Source organism: Lissotriton vulgaris (genome assembly GCF_964263255.1).
Source record: "Lissotriton vulgaris chromosome 8 unlocalized genomic scaffold, aLisVul1.2 SUPER_8_unloc_1, whole genome shotgun sequence".
NCBI lineage: Eukaryota > Metazoa > Chordata > Amphibia > Caudata > Salamandridae > Lissotriton > Lissotriton vulgaris.
The window spans coordinates 3,308,045-3,329,270 of NW_028240615.1; the positions used below are offsets into that span (position 1 = coordinate 3,308,045).

The following is a 21,226-nucleotide window of genomic DNA, read 5'->3' on the forward strand; positions in this document are numbered from 1 at the left end:
CACAGTATGCATTTTACAGAAGCATAAAAATAGTATGTTTTTACTTCTTTTAAAACTTTGAAACTTCTATTTAAAAAGTATACAGTAGAACTACATTGTAATGTATCCCACTAGAGCTGTATTCTTTGTGAGAGAGGCATGCATGGTTGTATTTTTGTATTACTGCTTCAAAGGTACGTGCAACATTGTCTCCAGCATGCATATCATGATGTAACAACATTATGTAGTAAAAACTAAAGATGTGTTATGTTTATTGCTAAAGAGTGGGTCGCTTATTCACATTACAGCATTAAGGAAAACTGTCTACATACAAAATGCACTACATGCAAAATATATTTGATGTTTAGTTAACATGGGGGAATTGATCCTGGGTCACAAGTGATTGCTTTTACAAAATCGCCTTCCCATGTTACATGTTATTTTATTTTTCACAGTCCTGAATAGAGAGTGATGGTAACATTTGCCAAATGCAAGACCAAGAAAAGCATTCCAACTTTTAACAAGCTTGACAGCAGCACACCATTAGCATGAATAGAATGCAACCCTCTGCAATGAGGCAACCTTCTCGGCTCCATCAAACATGTGTTAGATACAAGATTTAGCAGAGTAATCCATAGAATGAGAATTGTGTTCCAGCTAATGAGTAATACTTACTTGGTCAACATATACCTCTAGAAAAGGTTGTCCTCCCTTCTAGGATATTTCGGCAGTCCAGTTCCCAGTGGGTTCCCACGTGCCCCGGGACTAGAAATTAGATGAATTCTCACGTATTACTGCTCTAAATTGCTATATGCATTCTGAAAGTATAAGTGCTTTTTCAAAATAGATTTTTCTTACTTCAATGTGAGCAGGTGTTTTGGATTTTATTTTACGCTTGTCCTGAGCATTTATCTATTCTACTTAGAAGATCATCGTTTATTGAATTAGTTTAAGATTCCGGTCTAGAGTTGACAATTTGTAATTGTATAGCGATGTTTGATCTTGAATGCTAGTTGTAACTTTCATCCCTCATTATGCTAAGAGCTGCTAAAGGGCATTGCTAAAAGTATCCTTCAGGATCTTCTTGAAATACCTGAAAATCCACCACCACAATAGGAAACCTCAGATGATGCCCCACCACTTTACAAACCGGCCTTCCCTGCCTTGGTTGCCCATAGCTTCTTGAATCTACTGCCTCCTTTTGCCCAGTTTCTTCCACCGCCGCATCTAGTGTTATCAAATTTCTATCCTCGCCCTCTCCGATAACAACTTTCAGTCCTGCTTCTAGTTTTCTATTGGTACCACCCATGTAAGATCAAGTGTGCTACTGACACCCACATGTGATCACAGATAGTTCCCCTCACCTCAGTTCCATCACTGGTTCCTTGGCTACCAACTCTCCATCCCTGCCTTTTTGACAATCTTCTACCAAAAAAATCATCATGACGTGAAGGTCAGGTCACTGTGTTTTTCTCCCCGTTCTGTGATCAGCCTCTATCTTTTAATAAGATCTCAAATCTAGGATTCTGCACACTGGTCCCTACCAATTTGATAGTGGGGCTCTGCTCCTGTGGGCATGGACCACCTCAAAAGCAACTGACCGCACCTATGTAGACTCCACTCGTCATTTCCGGAATGGAATAGCGTAAGTGTGGTGACTCACGGCACTAACTACATGCACGCATAGGTACTGCTGAAAAGTTTCCTGATCCATTCTGAAACCTGGTAAATATTCAACAGGTTAGGAACCTACCGCTAGATAGTCTCGTCCAGAAAAAGCAATACCAAAAGTAAGCAACTTGTTTTTACTGGTAAAATACACATATTTTTCAATTTTTTGGTTGGGTGGGCACTGGACTCCGACGTTGGCGTATGCCATTGTCAAAAAGCAAATCATTTTTCAAAAAAGTGCAGCAATGTTACTCTTGGTCTATTGAGTGCAAAGTTGTTACCCATTTGTAGGAAAGTAGGATCTGCTTTCATGGTCACCCTCACTTTTTGCAGGTGTCCTGTTTTACTGACTAGTCTGACTGAAATCCTGCAAGTCAGGGCCCCAGTCTCTGTACTTCCTCCCTAAATTGGATATGGTGAGTACTTAGGTACACCCCAGATTGGCTACTGGTGTACCTATTGTAAGTCCCTAGTGTATGTTACTGAGGTACCCAGGGCTTAGGTACACCAGGGGTCCCCCATGGGTTAAAGCATGTATTATGCCACCCATGGGAGACCACTCAAATTGTGACTACAGACCTGCTATTGCAGCCTGTGTAAGCTGGTGCTAGCGCCACTTACAACAGATATAAGTTTCCTTATATCTGAGTTTACAGCACTTAAAAACTATATGTCACCCCTAAGGCAGGCCTCTCAATCCTGAAGGCAGGGTGCTCGGTTATAAGTGTGAGGGTGCCCCAGCATGAGCAGGACACCCCTACAATCCGATGAGTCCATTCTACCGAGATGTAAATGCATCAGCCATTACAATACTTTTTTTTTTTTTTAATTTTTGAAAACCTTTATTGTGCATAAGAAAGAATAACAAATACGGGCCTACAACCATCCGGCCGGCCACGAACAGTCGGTTAGCACAACAGCATACGTTATGGCGACACAGTACTGTAGCAGAATCGCAAACAATTAAAGGAAGAAAGACTGAAGGCCATCGCAGCACCGTGTCACAGGATGATTGTTGGTTAAATTTTAAAGTTTTTTGTTATGCAACTATTAAGATCAGGTCGTAGTGTTCCGTACTAATAAAAGAAAGGTAAGAGCAAGGTCCATGCAGGCGGGACTTGACTTTAGCACCTGTGTCAAGCAAGTCTTAAACCGGTAATCAAGTCCCCGCCAGGCAGGATGGCCACACAATAGTTATGCCACATATCAGCACCTATGACCCAGTCACATTTCCACTGCCACCCTACACCCAGCACTCCCAAACATGGGCAAGAAAGTGAAAATCATAGAAGAGAACAAAACAGGTCCCATAGAAACTAACAAAAAATGAATGATAACCCCCCACCCTACACACATGCAGAGGCTATGGCCTACCCCCCCCCAGCAGCGTGCCTGTCGCCCCATAAACCCGAAATTTAGGAAGAAGAAAAGTCGGAAGAAAGGAGAAAGAACAGCAAGAAATGCAGAAGAAAGAAAGAAGGAGACGAAAAGAAGAAGAAAAAGAAAAGGAAAAACATCACTCTTAAATTCAGGGAGGGAGAAAAGGACAAGCTAATCTACCGCTCCCCAAAAGGAAAAGGTGGGGGGAGGAGCCCACTGAGCATCAGAACTCCCGGGACCCCAGCCATCCACTGCGTACCCACACTGAAACCTCCTACTCCAAAAGCGACTGCGCTGTACTAAATTGCAACAATAGGAGTGATGGAAGAAAACAGTACACGATGTGTGCACACAACATTTACAGAAGCAGTTTCAATCCCTGTTCAGCCCACACGGAAAAGCATAGCGTCATTAATCACCCCAAACACGACATGGTAGCGGGCACACGTCAAGGCTAGTCATTAATAGTTACCCTTTAGACCCTGGGCCCAGACAGAACCTCCCTCCCACCATCAAAGAGCACAACAGTACAGGATAGACACAAGTTCAACTGGGAAAGAGGCTGCAATTGCAAATCAGTCAGCATAACAAAACGATAAACAGTCCAGGTCACCGCCAGCCGATCAAACTAGCCGAGATGAGGGGCCCCATCAACCCTGGCCCGATCGACGAAACATCTCCAGGCATGACCATTCCAGCAGATACCCGTCCGGCAGAACAAAGGAGCAAAATGGCCGCTCTCGACGGGAAAGGTGCAAAAGAGAGGAAGATGAGCGTCCCCGGTCTCCAATTAATTCAGCGCCCAGGATGACGAGCCCCCCCTGCCACGCAGGATGTCGCTCACTCCGGCGATGTTGGAAGAGGGCTCCGAAGGCTACACCCACAAGGGGGGCAAACAGCTGGGAGAGCAATAAGCGAAGCCCTGATTGCAGTTGGTCAGGCAGAGTCAAAGTTCCCGGAGTGAGGGAAAACTGCGTAGCAGTAGCAGCGTCGGCAGGGAGGCGCGCAACATTGTAGCCAGGAATATAACAATCTTCCACACGCTCTTGTAGCAACACTGTATTCGGTTGAAAAGCACACACAGGCAATAGAGAGACAGGCAGCCTCGGCCGCTGTAAGGAACTCACAGCTTCATCGATCTTATCCCCCAGTTCTTGAGCAATGCGCCGCCATGTTGCTCGTAGGTCTGCGAGGGCATCGAGAATATCGCCACAGGTCAGGTCATTCTGCAACAGCAGCCGATCCTCATTGCCCAGCGTCGCATCTGAATCATCGCCCAGGTCAATTGCAGGCAGGTCCGCGCAGGCTGGGGACAAGGGAACAGCTCTCCGTTCCTGCTGGAGGACAAGCGCCATTGTCTTCTCTCCCACGGATCCACACTGGAGGGAGAGGGGGCGACTCCGTTATGGAAGGCGATCGTCGTATCACGGAGGGGCAAGCAGCTGCCAGCACGGAGGGTCCTGCACAGCGAGATCCCACTCAGCTCTCGGGGGCACTCACAGCGCGCGACCAGAGGGACGCCGCAAGATGGAGACCACCCAGGATAGAGGCAGTGCAGGAGTGGAGAGCGAGGAACAAAGGGATCCCGTCTCCCCGGCACACACTCGTCAGCCGATTGGAGTCGCTCCTCGCAGGGCAGGAGGAATTCCTTCCGCCACTCGCAGGCGGGTCAGTCCCAAACGCCGGCACCTCCACAGCCCGGCCGCCCGACAAAGAGCCCCAGTGACCTGCGGCGGCAATCGGTTCGAGGGTCGCGGGCAGCCCTGGTGAGTGGCTAGTCCCGAAATCCTTGTCCAAAACGGCCGGCGATGGTCGCAAATGAAAGCGACTGTCCACAGCGCATACAGGTCATCGTCTCAGCGCGGAGCAAGCAAGAATTAGTGCCAGGATATCCAAGCGGAGCAGACTGCTTTGGGAGCCGGGCGCTCACACGTCCGTCCCGTCCGCCATCTTGGCTCCTCCCCAGCCATTACAATACTTGAGGGCTCATTACGATGCCGGTCGGAAAGCCTCCGATCGACTGTCAGATTGCCCTTCACCGTGTCGGAACCTATCCGCCCGACTCGGTTGGAAACAATGCGGACCGACCGATTACAATGATCGCGGTCGGAAGGTGAATTCTGAATTGGTTCCGACTGGCATTCGGAGACAGTAGGAACCGATTGGTACAGCTCAACGGCCAGCGTTTCCGCCCGACCGATTACCGTGTCGGATTCTAACAGCCTTTCCGACTCAGTCTGTCTGACACAAAAAGGCGGAAACTGACTTTGGGGGCCCCTAGCAGGACCACCTTCATCCTGAGACCTCCGGTTTGGGGTCGAGGGGGTACCTAAGGGACAACCCACGCACAGTGTGGAAGGTACCTTGTGGTGCCCGCAACTGGGTACAACTTTTTCTTTTCACAGACTCCCATTTTCCCAATAGGAGCCTGTGTTGTGGGTCGGAGCACAGGCTCCCATTGAAGTCAATGGGAGTCCTTCCGAACGGTGTTCGGAAGCATCATAATCGGTGAGGCGAAACCGCCGACTGCGAGTCGGTCGGAACCGAATCCGACTAGGAATCAGGAGGTGTGGTTTCTGACAGACATTGTACTGAGCCCCATAGACTGGCCATGCGTCATTACTCTATAGCTAACTCTAAGCTGGCTGTACCAAACCATGTCATGTTTGGTATCAAACATGTTGGAATCATACCCCAACACCATAAACGGTGTTGGAGGTATGATTCCATGCACTGTAAAGCTCCTCCGGGAGGCCGTTAGTGCTCCCGGTACCAGTCTTCTAGACCCGGACAGCAAACAATGGCTGCTGCCAACCAGAGACAGAATTCTGCCCTCCTGCTGCTGAACCAAGGTCGAGCAGGGGAAGGCAGAACTAAAGGTTTCCTGTCACAGGGAGGTGTGACCACCTTCCAGACAGGACTTGGTGTATTGGGGCATGTGGGGCACTTGCAAGCTCTACTAGACTGCTTTGAATGGCACATTTGGTATTCACAGAAGGCACTTACTCATTTCAGTATTCACAGAAGTTAGGAGTCCTAACTTTAGGACTCCTAAATGCCTTCTGTCAATACTGAAAGTCTTAAAGTTAGGATTTTTCTCAGTTTAGGAGTAGTAAAGTTAGGAGTCCTAACTTTACTACTCCTAAAGTGAGAAAAATCCTAACTTAAAGACTTTCATTTCATCCCACAGCTATTATTCCCCCACATCAAAACGATTTTCAGTCTCTATCTTGATGCAAGAAGTGAATCTCCTGCTGGGCAACAGCGCCATCAAGTGAGTGCTCTACTCGAAGAGGGCCGGGGGTGCTGTTTGCAGTACTTCCTTATCTCAAAGGACGTTGGTCTCAGGCTTAAAATACTAGATCTTCGGCCATTTAATACACTTTGAAAAAAGACAAATCGATAATGTTCGTTGTGGTTCAGTTCCTCTCTGCTCTGGATCTTGTGAGCTGCATGGCGTCCTGGGATTTGCAGGACAATTTATTTTCATATATCTGTCCTGCTGCCCCATAGATGTTACCTGCGTTACATGGTGGGGTCAGAACATTTTCAATTCTCTGTGCTGCCCCTCGGCCTTACCTCAGCCCCTCAAATGTTCACAGAAATGATGGTCGCTACTCATCTTCTGCAGTCTGGAATACCTGCATTCCCATCTCTCGATCAGTGGCTGCTCAAGGTAGGCGTACTTTAGTCCATCACAGACAACGGCCAGATAGCGGCTGTGCACTTGATCTCCTCTCTTGACCATTGTGTAGATGACCAGCTCTTTGTGGGGTTCACCAGGACATGGAAAGGGAAGACTGTGGAAAGGTTGACTCTAGCCAGGTGGATAATACTTGGCAGGAAAATCTGCTACACACTGGCAAAGAAGGAAGCCCCTGAAGATTAATTCCACCAGCTCCAAAGTTGCTACAACAGTGTTGGCAAAGGGAAGGGATGCATAATTTGTATAACGGCCAAGCTGCAACTCTGATGTGTCACATTCATAAAACACTGCTGTCTTGAAAGACATATCCATTGGGGAGGCCCATTTGTCACTCAGTCCTGCATAACATCCTAATCTGAATTAACTCAAGACACACTACATTTTAGGTAGGTGGGAGGTAGTGCTGTTACATCTATTCTGTGAAGAATCTTTGCTTACACCATCCATCAAGAGAATTAGTTGCTTATCCTTGGTACCACTCTTTCTGGTGCATACTCTAACTGTAGATCCTCCCTGCCTTCCCACCTCCCCATTCCTTGAAGTTCACTCCTGAACATCATAAACTGGTCCCAAGTTAGACTTTGGTATGCAGTCACTTATAATTAGTGTGAAGTGCGTAGGGCATAGGAGAAAGGTTACTAAATTGATATCAGTGCTCAGGGATGGTGTTTATTGGCAGCTCCCACCTGTCACTACCGAGATGGCATTAAGCAACTTAGCACCACATTCCAGTGTGATGGACTATTGGTGAAAAAAAACGGATCCTATCTGGTGCTTGTGAATATTCTAATGGCAAGAAATCTGCTGTTAGAGAATCCACCAAAAAGGATGTTACTGCAGGATGGTGGACTACTTTGCCTCTGGATGCCAGCTCCTTCCAGACACAGCACGGGCTCACTTGTATATATGCAAAATGGCATCACTCATCTCCCTGACATGTCATGCACTGAATGGCTGGCTAGTAGGCTAATCCAAATGATAATGACACAGTCACATAGCCAATGGGCGAAGGGGCTGACCTGTGCCCCATTCACTGTGTGAAGTTCTCTTGGCTGGTCAAACATGTGAATGATACTACAGCTGAGTAATTGCTGAAGGGGGCTGACCCAAAGCTCTGTATATGTTATGAATTATAAAATGTATTACTTTTCGTTATTAAATATGTTTAGCAGACATCTAAAGCTGTGAAGCCTACGTAAAAAAACATGATGCTTTGGACAGTGCACTGAGAGTCTCACAGTGTGAGCTTTATTGTCATGCCTAAGAGCAGCCTCATAGCACACCAAAGACAAGTGCTGACACTGGGATGAGTTTGCACGGTTACTTGTACACTGCAAATGCAAACAGCGCTTATATGGCTCTTCTGTTACTAACAAGTCCTAATAAAATTATTTTATTTCTTTTCCCCCCCTATCCTTCATGCAAACCTAAGATGGGATGGTAAAGTCTTTGTTTATTTAGTTTTATTGTATTGGAATTTTACATTTTTTAATAAACTCATAAAATTGTTATTGACGCGCAGTTATTTAAGCCGGTTTGACGATTAAAATAAAATTACTAGTAAGTTAAATATCAGAATGAGGATTGTAATTATTTTGAATTCGAAGCATGAATTGAATTATACAAACTCATTTGTCTCCTAATATGTTCTCGCTGAATCCTGAGTTGGATAATCATTGGTTTTCATGTTTTTTTTCCAAGATTGCTTTTGGCGAAGAAAAAATCAGTGTTATGCCGAACTCTCTTCACATTTTCAACGCCATAAGCGGAACTCCAACAAGCACAACCGTCCACGGGATCTCAAGCTCCTCTTCGGTCGCTTGATTTATTTTCAAAATGAAAGCCTGTTTGAGTTATGTTCGTGGTTTTGCTCAAAAAGACTCAGGAACATTTCCAAAGTTAAGCATTTTGGGCATGTGCAAATAGCTGCGACCCACACCACTAAGGCCGAGGAACAAGGAGGAGGTTTACGGCGGTGGCGCGACCAGGCGTCAGCGTACGTTGTTCACGTGTCGGCGTATGTTGTTCACGCCAGGTCTCATCAAAAGATGCCTGTCCATCATTTTTTGGGGGATTTTTGGTGGCAATATTGTCTTTGTCTTGACAGAGGTGTATATTCTAAGAGTATGCTCGTTACAGATTTATCATTCACTTAGTGACTGAAAAAATGGCACATTAAGTATAGGAACATGTCGTGGAATGTAGGTGTAAAGCACTAATGTAACACTGAGCGTAAGGCAGTGTTTACTCTGTTTCTGGATCCGACCAGCCAGGCCAGAAATATTCACAAGGCTCTGTTTACCCGTGGCACATTGATGCGGACTGACCGTGCAAGAACTCTTGCTTTGTCATTGTTGTGCCTAGTTTGAGATGTTAAAAGATTTTATTTTTTATGACCAAGCAATCTCTAGTTTTTCTACCAGTGAATAAGAAGGTGGAGTATGTTGTTCTTTTTATTTTTTTTATTTTGTCCGTATTTAAAATGTGATTTAGCTTAAAGCTGTTTAACAGCCTGTATTAATGAACATAGTTACACTAAATCTTACACACATCGAATTGAAATGTACATATTGTTTATTGATACAGTCCATACACTATGTACATACTTGTATTACATTTCTATAATTTTTTTAAATATTCATACCATTTTTTGGGCCTCAGTTCTATATTTTAATTGTGATGCGTTTGTGTGCAGTCCTATTTTCAGCTATGTATTTTAAGTTGCAATCTGTTGTATATAAATGAGTGCAATATGAAGATGTAAACAGTCTTTGATATGTTAAGTTTATACACTGTTCAAACAAAATCATCCCTTTTTGCCAAAGCGATGGAGTATGTTCATGGTTGGTAATCCTAATTTCTGTGGTAACTGGTGATGTATTGTAAAGCTTTGACCACGCTATTGTCATTTTAAAACTTTAATTTAGTGATTTTTATATTTGAAAGAGGGAATAACGGTTTTTATTTTATTTAACTGGAAACACTGACCTGCTGTAAGTATACATTCTGTATTACATATGTATTAAAATAAATTGCTAATTTCTGCAAAGGGTTTTATTGTATATGTTTTGGATTCTGTTTTTCTTGGTTCCAAGAAGCTTGAGTGTAACAGTTTGACAACTGGACCTGCTTTCTATTGACTGTACAATCGCATCAGAAGCTGGACCACTGAACTCTATGTTTTCTAGATTTTCCTCGACTCCTGAGACTACTTAGTTCATTATTGAAGGGTATGGAACTCATCAATCTCACCCTTCAGTTGCCCATATGTATCTTGCGGTACTGTGTCCGTCCAGGCAGCCCCTATCCTGGATCAAAGTGTGAGTTTTTGTACGGGGCAGTATAACCTTGAAGTTTCAGGTTAGGGCTACTGCTCTTACTCCTGTGTAGTCCTCTTAATTGTATGATGCTTTCAATAATAGTTGAAGTTTTAATTGATATCAAAACAAAAGTTGCACACACATTTGCTGTATCTGAAAGAGACACGTTAGTGATAGATTCCTTACCTTAGAATATCCCCAGGCGTCAGACTGGATCCGGAAATTTTTGCATAGCAGTACCCTTGCGCGTAGGTAGGCGTCGTCTGCGGCTCCGCGTCCGTCGTCGGCGTCGTGGGCGCCGTGATGACGTCGTCGGAGTACTTAGATGCCGCCTCCGCATGCTGACGTCAGTTCTTCTTTTTTCCGCGCCAGCAAGCGCAGATCTGGAAAAAGCAGTAACCCTTAGTCAATTTTTGACTAACTTTTTGGATCATTTTTGATCATTTCTCGAAGTCTTACGACTCCGATCGGTGCCGTAGGGATGCCCGGATTCAAGCACTGCGAGGATTGCGACCGCACGATGTAGGTCACGGATCCTCACCACCTGTGCCTAACTTGTCTAGGCGTCGACCACGACGACAAGGCCTGCTCCGACTGCCGGTCCCATGGGAGGTCGAGGGACAGGTCGCGGGCCCGGAGCCACCACAGCTTCGAGAGTAGGCACCACTCCTCCGGGTCGAAGTCGTCGTCGGGTAAGAAACACAAGAAGTCGAAGAGTCGTCATCGCTCTTCTGACTCCCCCCGACGCTCGCGCGACGCGGCCGGGGGTTCGGGTGACACCTCCCGCGCGGCTCCGCCGGAGTCGCTGGCGTCGCGGCCTGCTCCACACCCTCCGGTCCCTTGACAAGACGCGACTCCGGGGGAGATAGAGCGCTTCCTCATGGCCATGAGGAACCTCTCTTCCCCCACGGGTTCCGTGGTGCCTTCAGGCCCAGCGGACCCGTCTGGGGCCCCTAGCGGGTCGGGGGCTTCAGCCCCGATGCTGCCGGCGCCTTCGGGCCCGGCGCCGCAGGGCCCCACGGTCCCGGCGCCGCAGTGCCCGCGCCGCAGGGCCCAACGGTTCCAACGCCGCCTGCACCTTCGGGCCCGGCTCCGCTGGACCCGCTTCGGGATCCGGGTCGTCGGCGGTGGGCCTTATGGACCCCCCCCCGGCGTCGGTTCATCAGGTGTCGCCTCCGGCGGCGTCCTCGGGCGGCGCCGTCCCCGATGCCTCCTTTGCTCCGGTTCCGACGTCGGAAGGGCGCCGCTGGGCGCAGCTTTCGACGGCGCTTGGGGAGTTTTACTTCAATGAACCAGCCCCATTAATTGAAAACCCTGAGTATCAGGAGATGGGTGATGAGGAGGATTGGGAGGGGTCTGAGGACCCTCTGACCCGAGAGTGTCAGTCTCAGGAGGACTGGACAGGGGAACTTGGGGAGGCCAGTGGTCTGGACACCTCTCCAGACACTGGTTTTGTCTCTCCTCCTACCGTGGCTTCGGAGGAGGGGGCAACCTATAGTGTGGTGTTGATAAGGGCTGCCAAGGCCTTGGGCCTTGAGCTCCCCGTCGCGGCCGTGAGGACTGACCTCCTCACTGAGGTCCTTAAACCGCAGTCAAGCTCGGCCGAGCCTCTGCTGCCCTTTAATGAGGCCTTGACCGACGTTCTTTTGGGCACTTGGTCCAGGCCCGCTACGGGTTCGCCCGTAGATAGGAACGTGGCCAGACGCCACCACCCGGCCCCGGGCGACCTATGTTTCCTGTCCACCCACCCCACCCCCGAGAGCCTGGTCATCCAGGCATCCAATTCCGGGACCGCATTCCCGTCGGCTCCGCCGGACAAGGAATCCAAGAGGTACGAGCAGTATGGAAAAAAGATCTTCTCCTCCCTTAGTCTGGGACTGCGGTCTTCCAACACCGCATGCCTCTTGGGCCGCTACACCCACTCTCTGTGGGAGACGGTTGCAGAAGTGCTGCCAGAGTGTCCGTTGGAGGTACAGGCCAAACTCGGCCAAGCCCTTGTGGAGGGCCGAGATGCAGCCAAATATTCTATCCGGTGTGGGCTGGATACCACCGACTCACTAGGTAGAGCGTTGGCAACGACGGTGGCGGTTAGACACCACGCCTGGTTGAGGTCCGCCAACTTTTCGGCCGATGTCCAGAACACACTGATGGACATGCCGTTTGATGGCCGTCGCCTTTTTGGCGACAAGGCAGACCATGTGCTTGAGCGCTTTAAGGACTCCAGGGCTACGGCCTAGTCCTTGGGCCTCTCGGCCCGCGCCAGCAAACGGGTGCCTTTCGCTCCTTTCGTGGCCAAGGAAGGGGTGCCCCCACACGTGCTGCCAGCCACACGCCGCAGACTAACTACCAGCGCGGTGGCAGCCGTGGAAATCGCCGTGGAGGCGGTCGGGGACAACGGCGAGGCCAGTCCACACCTTCCCCCGCAGCATCCGCCTCTAAACCCTCCTAGTCCGTGCTTCTCGGCCCATGTGACGCCAGTGGGGGGCAGGGTTCGCCATCACCACTCCCACTGGCGCACTGTCACTTCGGACAGGGGGTGCTGCAGATCGTCCGGAGGGGCTACTCCCTCCCCTTCGAGACGACCCCTCAAGCGATGCCACGGCAACACCACCGCGTATCGGGGGATCATTTGCGGCTTCTCCAGGAGGAGGTTTCGGCCCTCTTGGCCAAGGGGGCCATGGAGCACGTTCCGGGGCCAGAAGTAGGACATGGTTGCTACTCCCACTACTTTCTGGTACCCAAGAAGGGCAAAGGGGGCCTACGCCCTATCTTGGACCTACGGAACGTCAACGGCTTCCTCCGGAAGGAGAAGTTCAAGATGCTGACTCTGGCTCAGGTCTTAGCTGCCATGGACCCAGGAAACTGGATGGTAGCGTTGGACTTGCAGGACGCTTATTTCCACATCTCCGTCCTGCCGGCCCACCGGCATTACCTGCGGTTCACGGTAGGCCACAAGCACTTTCAGTTTACCGTGCTCCCCTTCGGCCTTACCAGCACCCCACGGGTGTTCACGAAAGTGATGGCGATGGTCGCAGCTCATCTGCGCTGGTTAGGGGTTTCAGTCTTCCCCTACCTCGACGACTGGTTGCTGAAGGCGGGCTCGCCCCAGACAGTCGTCAGCCACCTCCAGACAAGGGCAGACCTCTTGCGCCAGCTGGGGTTCTCCATCAATGTGCTGAAGTCACACCTGTGCCCCTCTCAGAATCTCCTTTTCATCGGAGCGGTTCTCGACTTGGCGCAGTTTCAGGTTTACCCGCCCGAACAGCGGGTTTGGGATATACAGGCTCTCATCCCAATCTTCCAGCCTTTATCACGAGTCTCGGTATGGTTGACGCTGCAGCTTCTGGTGCTGATGGCTTCCTGCACCCTTCTGGTGCATCACACCCGTTGGCGGATGCGGGCTCTGCAGTGGGACCTGAAGTTTGTGGGCCCAGCATCAGGGCAACCTGTCCGACCATGTCCTGATCTCAGAGGGCACTGCAAGACAGCTGCAGTGGTGGCTCACGGACCGCGATTGGGTCAGTGGCAGATCCCTCTCCCTTCCCCAACTGGGGCACGTAGTTGTGACGGACGCGTCCCTCCAGGGCTGGGGAGGCCACACGGGAGAAGCGGGGATCAGAGGCCTCTGGTCTCCGGCGGAGTCCCGGCTCCATATCAACCTTTTGAAGCTGCAGGCGATTCGTCTAGCACTGAAGGCATTCCTCCCCTCTGTCCGAGGGAGTGCACTGCAGGTGTTCACGGACAACACCACCGCCATGTGGTACTGCAACAAACGGGGCGGGGCGGGGTGGGGTCGTGGACCCTATGCCAGGAGGCTCTGCGCCTCTGGCAATGGCTAGAACATCAGGGCGTGACCCTGGTGGTTCTATACCTGGCAGGTTCTCTGAACGCCTGGGCGGACGAACTCAGCCGCCGGTGCATGATGGATCACGAATGGCGTCTGAACTCGGACGTGGCGCAAGGTCTCTTTCTGCAGTGGGGAGAGCCTTGGTTAGATCTTTTCGCCACTGAAGAGAACACGCAATGTCATCAGTTCTGCGCGTTGGAATTTCCAAGGCGGCACTCGCCCTGAGACGCTTTTCGTCGCGAGTGGAGCTGCAGTCTGTTGTACGCCTTTCCGCCTATACCGCTTCTGCCCAGAGTGCTGCAGAAGATCAGGCGCGACTGGGCACAAGTCATCCTTGTGGCTCTGGACTGGGCACGAAGGTACTTGTATCCCGAGCTACTCAGTATGTCAGTCGATCCCCCGGTTCGTCTGCCTCTTCAGGAGGAACTTCTGTCGCAGCAGCAGGGGACGGTCCTCCACCCGAACCTGTCCAGTCTCCACCTCCATTCTTGGAGATTGAGCGGCGACAGTTGAGGCCATTTGACTTGCCTCCTGAAGTCTGTAACATCATTCTGGCTGCCAGGCGTCCCTCCACAAAGTCGGTATACGCCTGCAGGTGGAACAGATTTGTGGCATGGTGCACAGCAAAGGCTGTGGATCCTCTCTCTGCCCCTCTTTCTGAGGTTCTTCTCTTTCTTCTTTCTCTTGCCCAGCAGGGCTCTGCTCTGGGCACTGTCAAGGGCTACCTTTCTGCTCTTTCAGCCTTTTTGAGGCTGCCTGATCAACCTTCTTTGTTCAAGTCCCCTATTGTTAACCGGTTCTTGAAAGGCATCACACATACGTTCCTTCATGTACCCTTTGTGATGCCTCAGTGGGACTTGAACTTGGTTCTTACTTTTCTGATGTGCGCTCCCTTTGAGCCACTTCACAACTGTCCTCTTTGTCTTCTCACTTTGAAGACTGCCTTCCTGGTAGCCATCACCTCTGCCAGGAGAGTGAGCTCCAGGCTCTATCCTGTAAACCTCCTTTCCTTTCGGTCCATCCGGACAAGGTTGTGTTGAGGTCACAGCCCTCTTTTCTACCTAAGGTAGTCACGGCCTTTCACATCGGGCAATCTATCACCTTGCCCACCTTTTTTCCGCCTCCGCATCCCTCGAGAGAGAGGAAGAGAGGCTCCACCGTCTGGACCCAAAACGTGCGCTCTCATTCTATCTGGATCGCACACGCCAGTTCCGGGTGGATGACCAACTCTTCGTTGGTTACGTGGGCGCTAAGAAGGGGAAAGCGGTGCTCAAGCGGACCATCTCGCGGTGGATCATGTTGTGTATCCAGGCGTGTTACTCCTTGGCTAAGAAGGAACCCCGTGTTGGGCTGAGGCCCCCTTCCACGTGGAGTGCCCTTGCAGGACATTTGCCAGGCAGCTACGTGGGCCTCGCTGCACACGTTTGCAAGACACTATTGCCTGGACAGTCCAGTCCGGAGGGATGGCTTCTTTGGCCGTTCCATCCTCCAGGACTATCTGGTGTGATTATTGGTTCGCAGACCCACCACCGGGGTTGGTATTGCTGGGGTATCTATTCTAAGGTAAGGAATCTATCACTAACGTGTCTCTTTCAGATGCACAAGTTACTACTTGTGTAGCAATATATCTGTAAGAGGCATTAGTTAGTGATAGATTCCTTACCGACCCACCCATCCTCCCCGTTCTGCGAACCGATATCTAGGGTTAAGGTCATCCCCTTTCAGGGCCCTAGTTTCAAGGCACCAGTGTTGGTTTTTAGCATAGCTCTGCGTTTCTGGTGCGAAAAAGCTGTGTCTAAGAACTGACGTCAGCACGCGGAGGCGGCGTCTAAGTACTCCGACGACGTCATCACGGCGCCCACGACGACGGACGCGGAGCCGCAGACGACGCCTACCGACGCGCAAGGGTACTGCTACGCAAAAATTTCCGGATCCAGTCTGACGCCTGGGGATAATCTAAGGTAAGGAATCTATCACTAACTAATGTCTCTTACAGATATATCGTTACACAAGTAGTAACTTGTGCGTTAGGGTGAAAGTTCATTTTTTATATTGTTTTATCTTAATTCGCATTGATGAAGTATAGCTTTTTGAATTATATGAATATTAGTCTACATCTGTTTTGTTTGTTAAGCCATGTTGTTACCAGAGTACAAATGACACTTGTTTCTGGGACTGAAAATTATTTACTAAAAGAGACCTGTATACGAGGGGGTTAAGAGGTACTTGCTTATTGATCCAGCGTAGTATTCCCTTAAAGTCTACCAAAATGTGGACAGTCATGGCAGATACGCAATAGTTACAATCACCATAAATGGTGAATCTCTCATGCTCTGCAGTATATATGCCCCTCCTCCATAAAGACAGATTTTTGTAGACCTTGTGATAAGTTTGTGGCGGGTTCCAGCCCTGGGGTCAATCAATGATCGGAGGAGACTGGAACGATGTGATTAATCCCCAAACGGATAGGTGGCATACTCAGGGCAGAGTAGTAGATGCAGCCTGGTCCAGGCTTAGCTCACTGACGTCTGCGTTAGGGCTGATGGATGCGTGGAGAACATATCACCCTACCGGCAATGGTAACACATACTACTCCACGGACTACGGCTCACTAGCTCTACTTGATTATTTCCTGGTCCTCAGTACATTAATTAACAGGGTGTTTCACATTGACATTTTGCCCAGGGACTTATTTCATCATTCCCCGATGACCCGCAGGCTTCACGTGGGACCCAAGAGGCCTACATTTCGCTGGCGCCTCTCGTGATGGCATCTGCAGAATCCTGCATACAGGGCACCTATTACTGGTTCTATTGAAAAGTACTTTACCCTCAATACTGACATGGCGGCTTCTTCTGCAATACTATGGGAGACCTTTAAGCCAACGGTACAAGGGATAGGTATCAGCTATTGCTCAGATAAGTGTAGCCATAGAGCTCAGGGCCTCTTAGACCTTTCAGTGCAGATGCGGGTGCTTGAGGCACGTGGTCATCAAACTGATAATGATACTGCATGGTGCCAGTTAGGTCTTGCACAACACCAGTACCAAAAGTTACTACTAGAGGACACTAAGCAGGCCTAGCGGGCAGCGCAGAGTTGAATATATCAATGAGGAGGGAACTTGTGTAGGATGCTGCATCAGCTGTGTCAAGCCACCCACTACATATCCTCTGTACCTGTAATCTGCGATGCTCAGGGGCAATTGCTGTCGGGTCCCCACGAGGTGACCCAGATTTTTGGTGCATACTTAATAGAGGTGTATGCCCGGAGGGAGACCTTGACTCTAGACAAAATTGTTGAATTTGGTGAACTTCTGTACCTTTCAGACACTGCCCGGGCTCAACTGGAGGAGGTGATTACGGAGGAGGATCTGTCCTTGGCTCTGGCGGGGCTGCAAACAGGGAAAGCTCTTAGTCTCAGTAGGTTCCAGTGTGAATTTCTTAAGGCATTTATGCCTCACCTGGGGTAGCAATTCTTGGGAGCGATCCACTCTGTACTTGAGGGAGCATCACTCCTGCCGAACTGGCGCCATGTGGAACTCGTAGTCTTCCCTAAGCTGGGCCGCCCACCGGAAGAACACTCTTCATATCACCCAACTTCCCTCCTAAATATGGAGGTGAAACTCCTTGCCAAAACATTGGCCAGTAGGCCAATGAGACCTTGTTCATCCTGACCAGACGGGTTTCATGCCAAACTGGGCCACACACCATAACATTAGGCAAATCCATCACACCTTAGCTCTTGCGGATTGTCTGGGGAGGCTAGCGGCGATGCTTCCAGCTGACATGGACAAAGTGTTCAACTCCGTCAGCTGGGATTACCTAAATGTCCTTCTCCGGGGACTGAATCTTGGTCCCAGATTCCTTTCCTCTGTCTGGCTACAATATAGTAACTTGTCAGTGACAGTAAGAATTGCAGGTGCAGTATCTGACCCATTTTCGATCCGCAGGGGTACGAGGCAGGGGTGTTCGCTCTCCCCATTATTATTTGCACTGCCCATGCAGCCATTGGATGTTTGGGGCAGGATGGATGCCCAAGTGAGGGACTTTGAGTGTAACTTAGAGTTATCTGATAGCATTGCCCTCTATGCGTATGATGTCCTTTTCTTCCTTACTGACCTGGATACCTCAAGGCTATGCATCCTATAAATTATGCATATCTTCGGCAAAACCTTTGGTCTCTATATGAATGCCTCGAAATCCATTGTGTTCCCCATGAATGGCCGTGTAGGGTTTGCGAGGTGGGCGTTGGGACTGATGTTAGCCGATGGTGGCTTTAAATATTTGGAGGTATAGGTCTCCCTGGACGCAGCACTGTTGTGGTCCCATAACCTGACATTAACACTAACACATATAAAAGAGGAGGTGCGGGTCTAGTTGCTCCTGCCGCTGTTTCTGACGGGCACGTCGGCAACCTTCAAGATGCTCTCCCTGCCCCAACTATTGTATCCATTGCAGAACTATCCCTATGCTATCCCCTGGTCATGGTTTAGGCAGGGCTATGCCGTTCTTGGCAGGTTCTTGGGGGGGGTGGAGGGGCTGTCCGCATTGCCCTCAGAATGTGCTTCTAATCCATGTATTGTGGAGGTATTGCTGCTGCTCATGTTTACTTCTGTTATTTGGCTTCTCATCTCTTGATTATAATTGATTGGTGGTATGACCATCAAAGCGACCCAGCCTATGCGGTTGAGAAATGGCTGATGGATGCTTCCTCCCTGCTTGACTAACCGGTATGACTGGAGGGGTGCCTTCCGACCGGCAATACATGTGGTCCTATACATGCAGAGTCACTCGCTGCGGCAGATGGGGAAAATTTACAGAATGGACCCCACTATGGCAGGACACTGTGCTAAAACAAGTCGCCCAGCTAGAGGGCCTTTGGATGTGGGACACTATTGGAATCACCACCCTTGGGGATGTGATGCTGGGCACAGACTTCAAATTATTCAAAGAGATTCAAAACGAATACCAATTGCACCACAGCTAGTTCCACTGGTACTTGCAACTCCAGCATGCTCTTACCCCCTACATTAAGGACCTCATGATCCTTCCTGAATTTAAGCTACTGGAACTTAAGCTCCTTCTGAGGGACCTGGGCGCTCACAAAATAGCAATGATATACCAATCACTTGTCACAAACAGTTCAAACACATTGCCTGCACTCAGAGCGGCTTGGGAAGTTGAAATAGACACACTAGATGATGACTGGACGGAGGCCCTTGGGGCACCCTGAGAGGTGGCTATTTCAGCCTGCCTCTGACTGATACAATTAAAGTGCCTTCACAGAGCTTATTACACAAGATATCACTTGTGACCCATGGAAGTGATTGATTCCCTGATATGCCTCCACTACAGGGTGGATGCCGATACCTTTGTCCATACAGTGTGGAGCTGCACAGTGCTGTATTGTTTCTGGTGAGGTGTGATGTTTCGCCTGTGGGAGGTCCTCTTCTGGGTAATTCCGCTGGACCAAAAGTTGATTCTTCTTCATAGTCTAGATGGCATAGGGGGGAATAGATCTAAACTGCTGCTTTTGTTTCTAGGTATAAGTCTGTCAAAAAGAGATCCAGCCAGGATATGGAAAGCTGATGTTCCTCCATCCCTTGGGGTATGGAAAAAGAGGATGGACCAATGTATGGGGCTTGAGCTTATTGTGTACCATGTGAGGGGGTGACCTCAAAACACCCCAAAATCTAGCAGAGGTGGGCCAACTATTAAGGAATTATCTTGCATCCTGTTTGCTCTGCCGGTTCCCTTCTTGAGAAAGAAATTCAGAGATATGGAACCGAAAGACAAAGGAATGATGTATGTAACTAATGCTTGATCTGTTGAGGGGCATGCCTGGTGCCAATACGGTAGTTTCCATGAGATGACTGTCCAAGTTATTTTGTAGTTTTCATTACTGGGTGTACTCATTCCAACATCCTGTATGTACTTCTCGACCTGAGCGGCCATCAATCTCTGTGAAAACCCAATGACATTGATTATTTAAAAAAAATACGTATATAGCATCTACCTGGCATTACACTGCCAGTAGTGCCCTATGAGCCTTGAGAAAGCCCCATGCCGAACTGTAACTGGGGTGGAACTTGTAGTCAGCCATGTACAGCCTATATCTGATAAAGACATCTAGCCTCAGATTCCTTACATTTGAATTTCTCAGGTGTTAGACTGGATCCGGAAGATTTTTCATCGAGCACTACCCTTGAGTGCTGTTAGGTGACATCGGTCAGCTCCACTTGATGTCATCGGCGTCGTCTCCGCCGTTGTGACATCCACGTCACCTATATAGGCACCACCTTGGCACACTGACGTCAGTTCTTTTATTTCTGCGCCAGTAAGCGCAGATCCCCTTAGGCCTTTTTTTGGCAGGCTTTTTTTGATGTTTTGGTGAATATGTTTTGTTAAGTAGGATGTCCAAGAAGACTTCTGGATTCAAGCCATGCGGTTCCTGTCACCATGCCAGACACAGATCCACACCTGGTTTGTCTTTTGTGCCTGGAGCATGACCATGACTCGAAGTTGTGCTCCGACTGCCGGGCCATGACTCCGAAAGCTTTGAGGGAGCGTTCCGTAATGATGCTTGTGGCCCAACGTTCAGCACCATGTCATTCGCCCCTGAGGTCTTGTTCTCTGTCCCAGTCAAGAAGAAGGTCCGGGCACTGCTCCGGGATCCCTAAGTCTTTGCCCTCTCACTTGACTCAATTGTCTCACTTGAAGTATTTGAGTTGGTTAGATAAGAAGCAATAAAAACACAAGAAGTCGAAGGATGCCTTGACTTCTCCCAGTCGGTCGGCTGGTGCGACAGAGTAGTCTTGGCATTCTATCCCTCATTCGGCTGAATCTGCTCCTGGGTTGGCTCCACGCTTCCCTGCCTTCTCAGGAGCCGAAGTGGCCTAGCTCAAGGAATTTTATGACGCCATGTGCCTCATATTTGGATGATCTGAACTTCCTGGCGTGCCTTCGGGCCCTGGAGGCTCATATGGGACTGCCTCGTGTTCTGCGCCGGCAGCTCCGTCCCCAACACCCATGACCCTCCATGGATCAGTTAATGTATCCGGACCAACGCCAGTCATGTCACTGTGACCTTTCCTGGCTTCGGCCCCCATGCCGAGACTCCCAACACCACCGTTGCCCACCAGCCCCATTCTGATGCCTGACATCCTGAAGCCGGATCGGCTCCTACCGATGCTGACAGCAACCTTGGATATTAGGTCATTTCCTCAGCCTTATTTTGAAGGGGTAGAATATTGGGAGGGGTCACTGGACCCTTTACAAGACCAGCCGGAGCAAGAAATAGGCTAGTATGGGGAATTGGGTCAGA

The 21,226-nt window shown here is 49.5% G+C and overlaps 1 protein-coding gene across 9 annotated transcripts in view; it reads left to right on the plus strand.

Annotated features, from left to right (window-relative positions):
• The window catches only part of DOCK9 (dedicator of cytokinesis 9), a 1,255,128-nt gene extending 1,245,330 nt beyond the window's left edge, over nucleotides 1-9,798 (plus strand). For 7 of the 9 annotated variants that reach the window (XM_086947866.1, XM_086947869.1, XM_086947867.1 and 4 more), the window contains exon 53: nucleotides 8,438-9,798. In XM_086947866.1, the coding sequence (XP_086803992.1) occupies nucleotides 8,438-8,560 (123 nt within the window). In that variant the 3' untranslated portion in view covers nucleotides 8,561-9,798. The remainder of the gene's footprint in view (nucleotides 1-8,437) is intronic. The other 2 variants (XM_086947871.1, XM_086947872.1) reach the window with 1 other exon arrangement.
• Nucleotides 9,799-21,226: the final 11,428 nt, after the last annotated feature.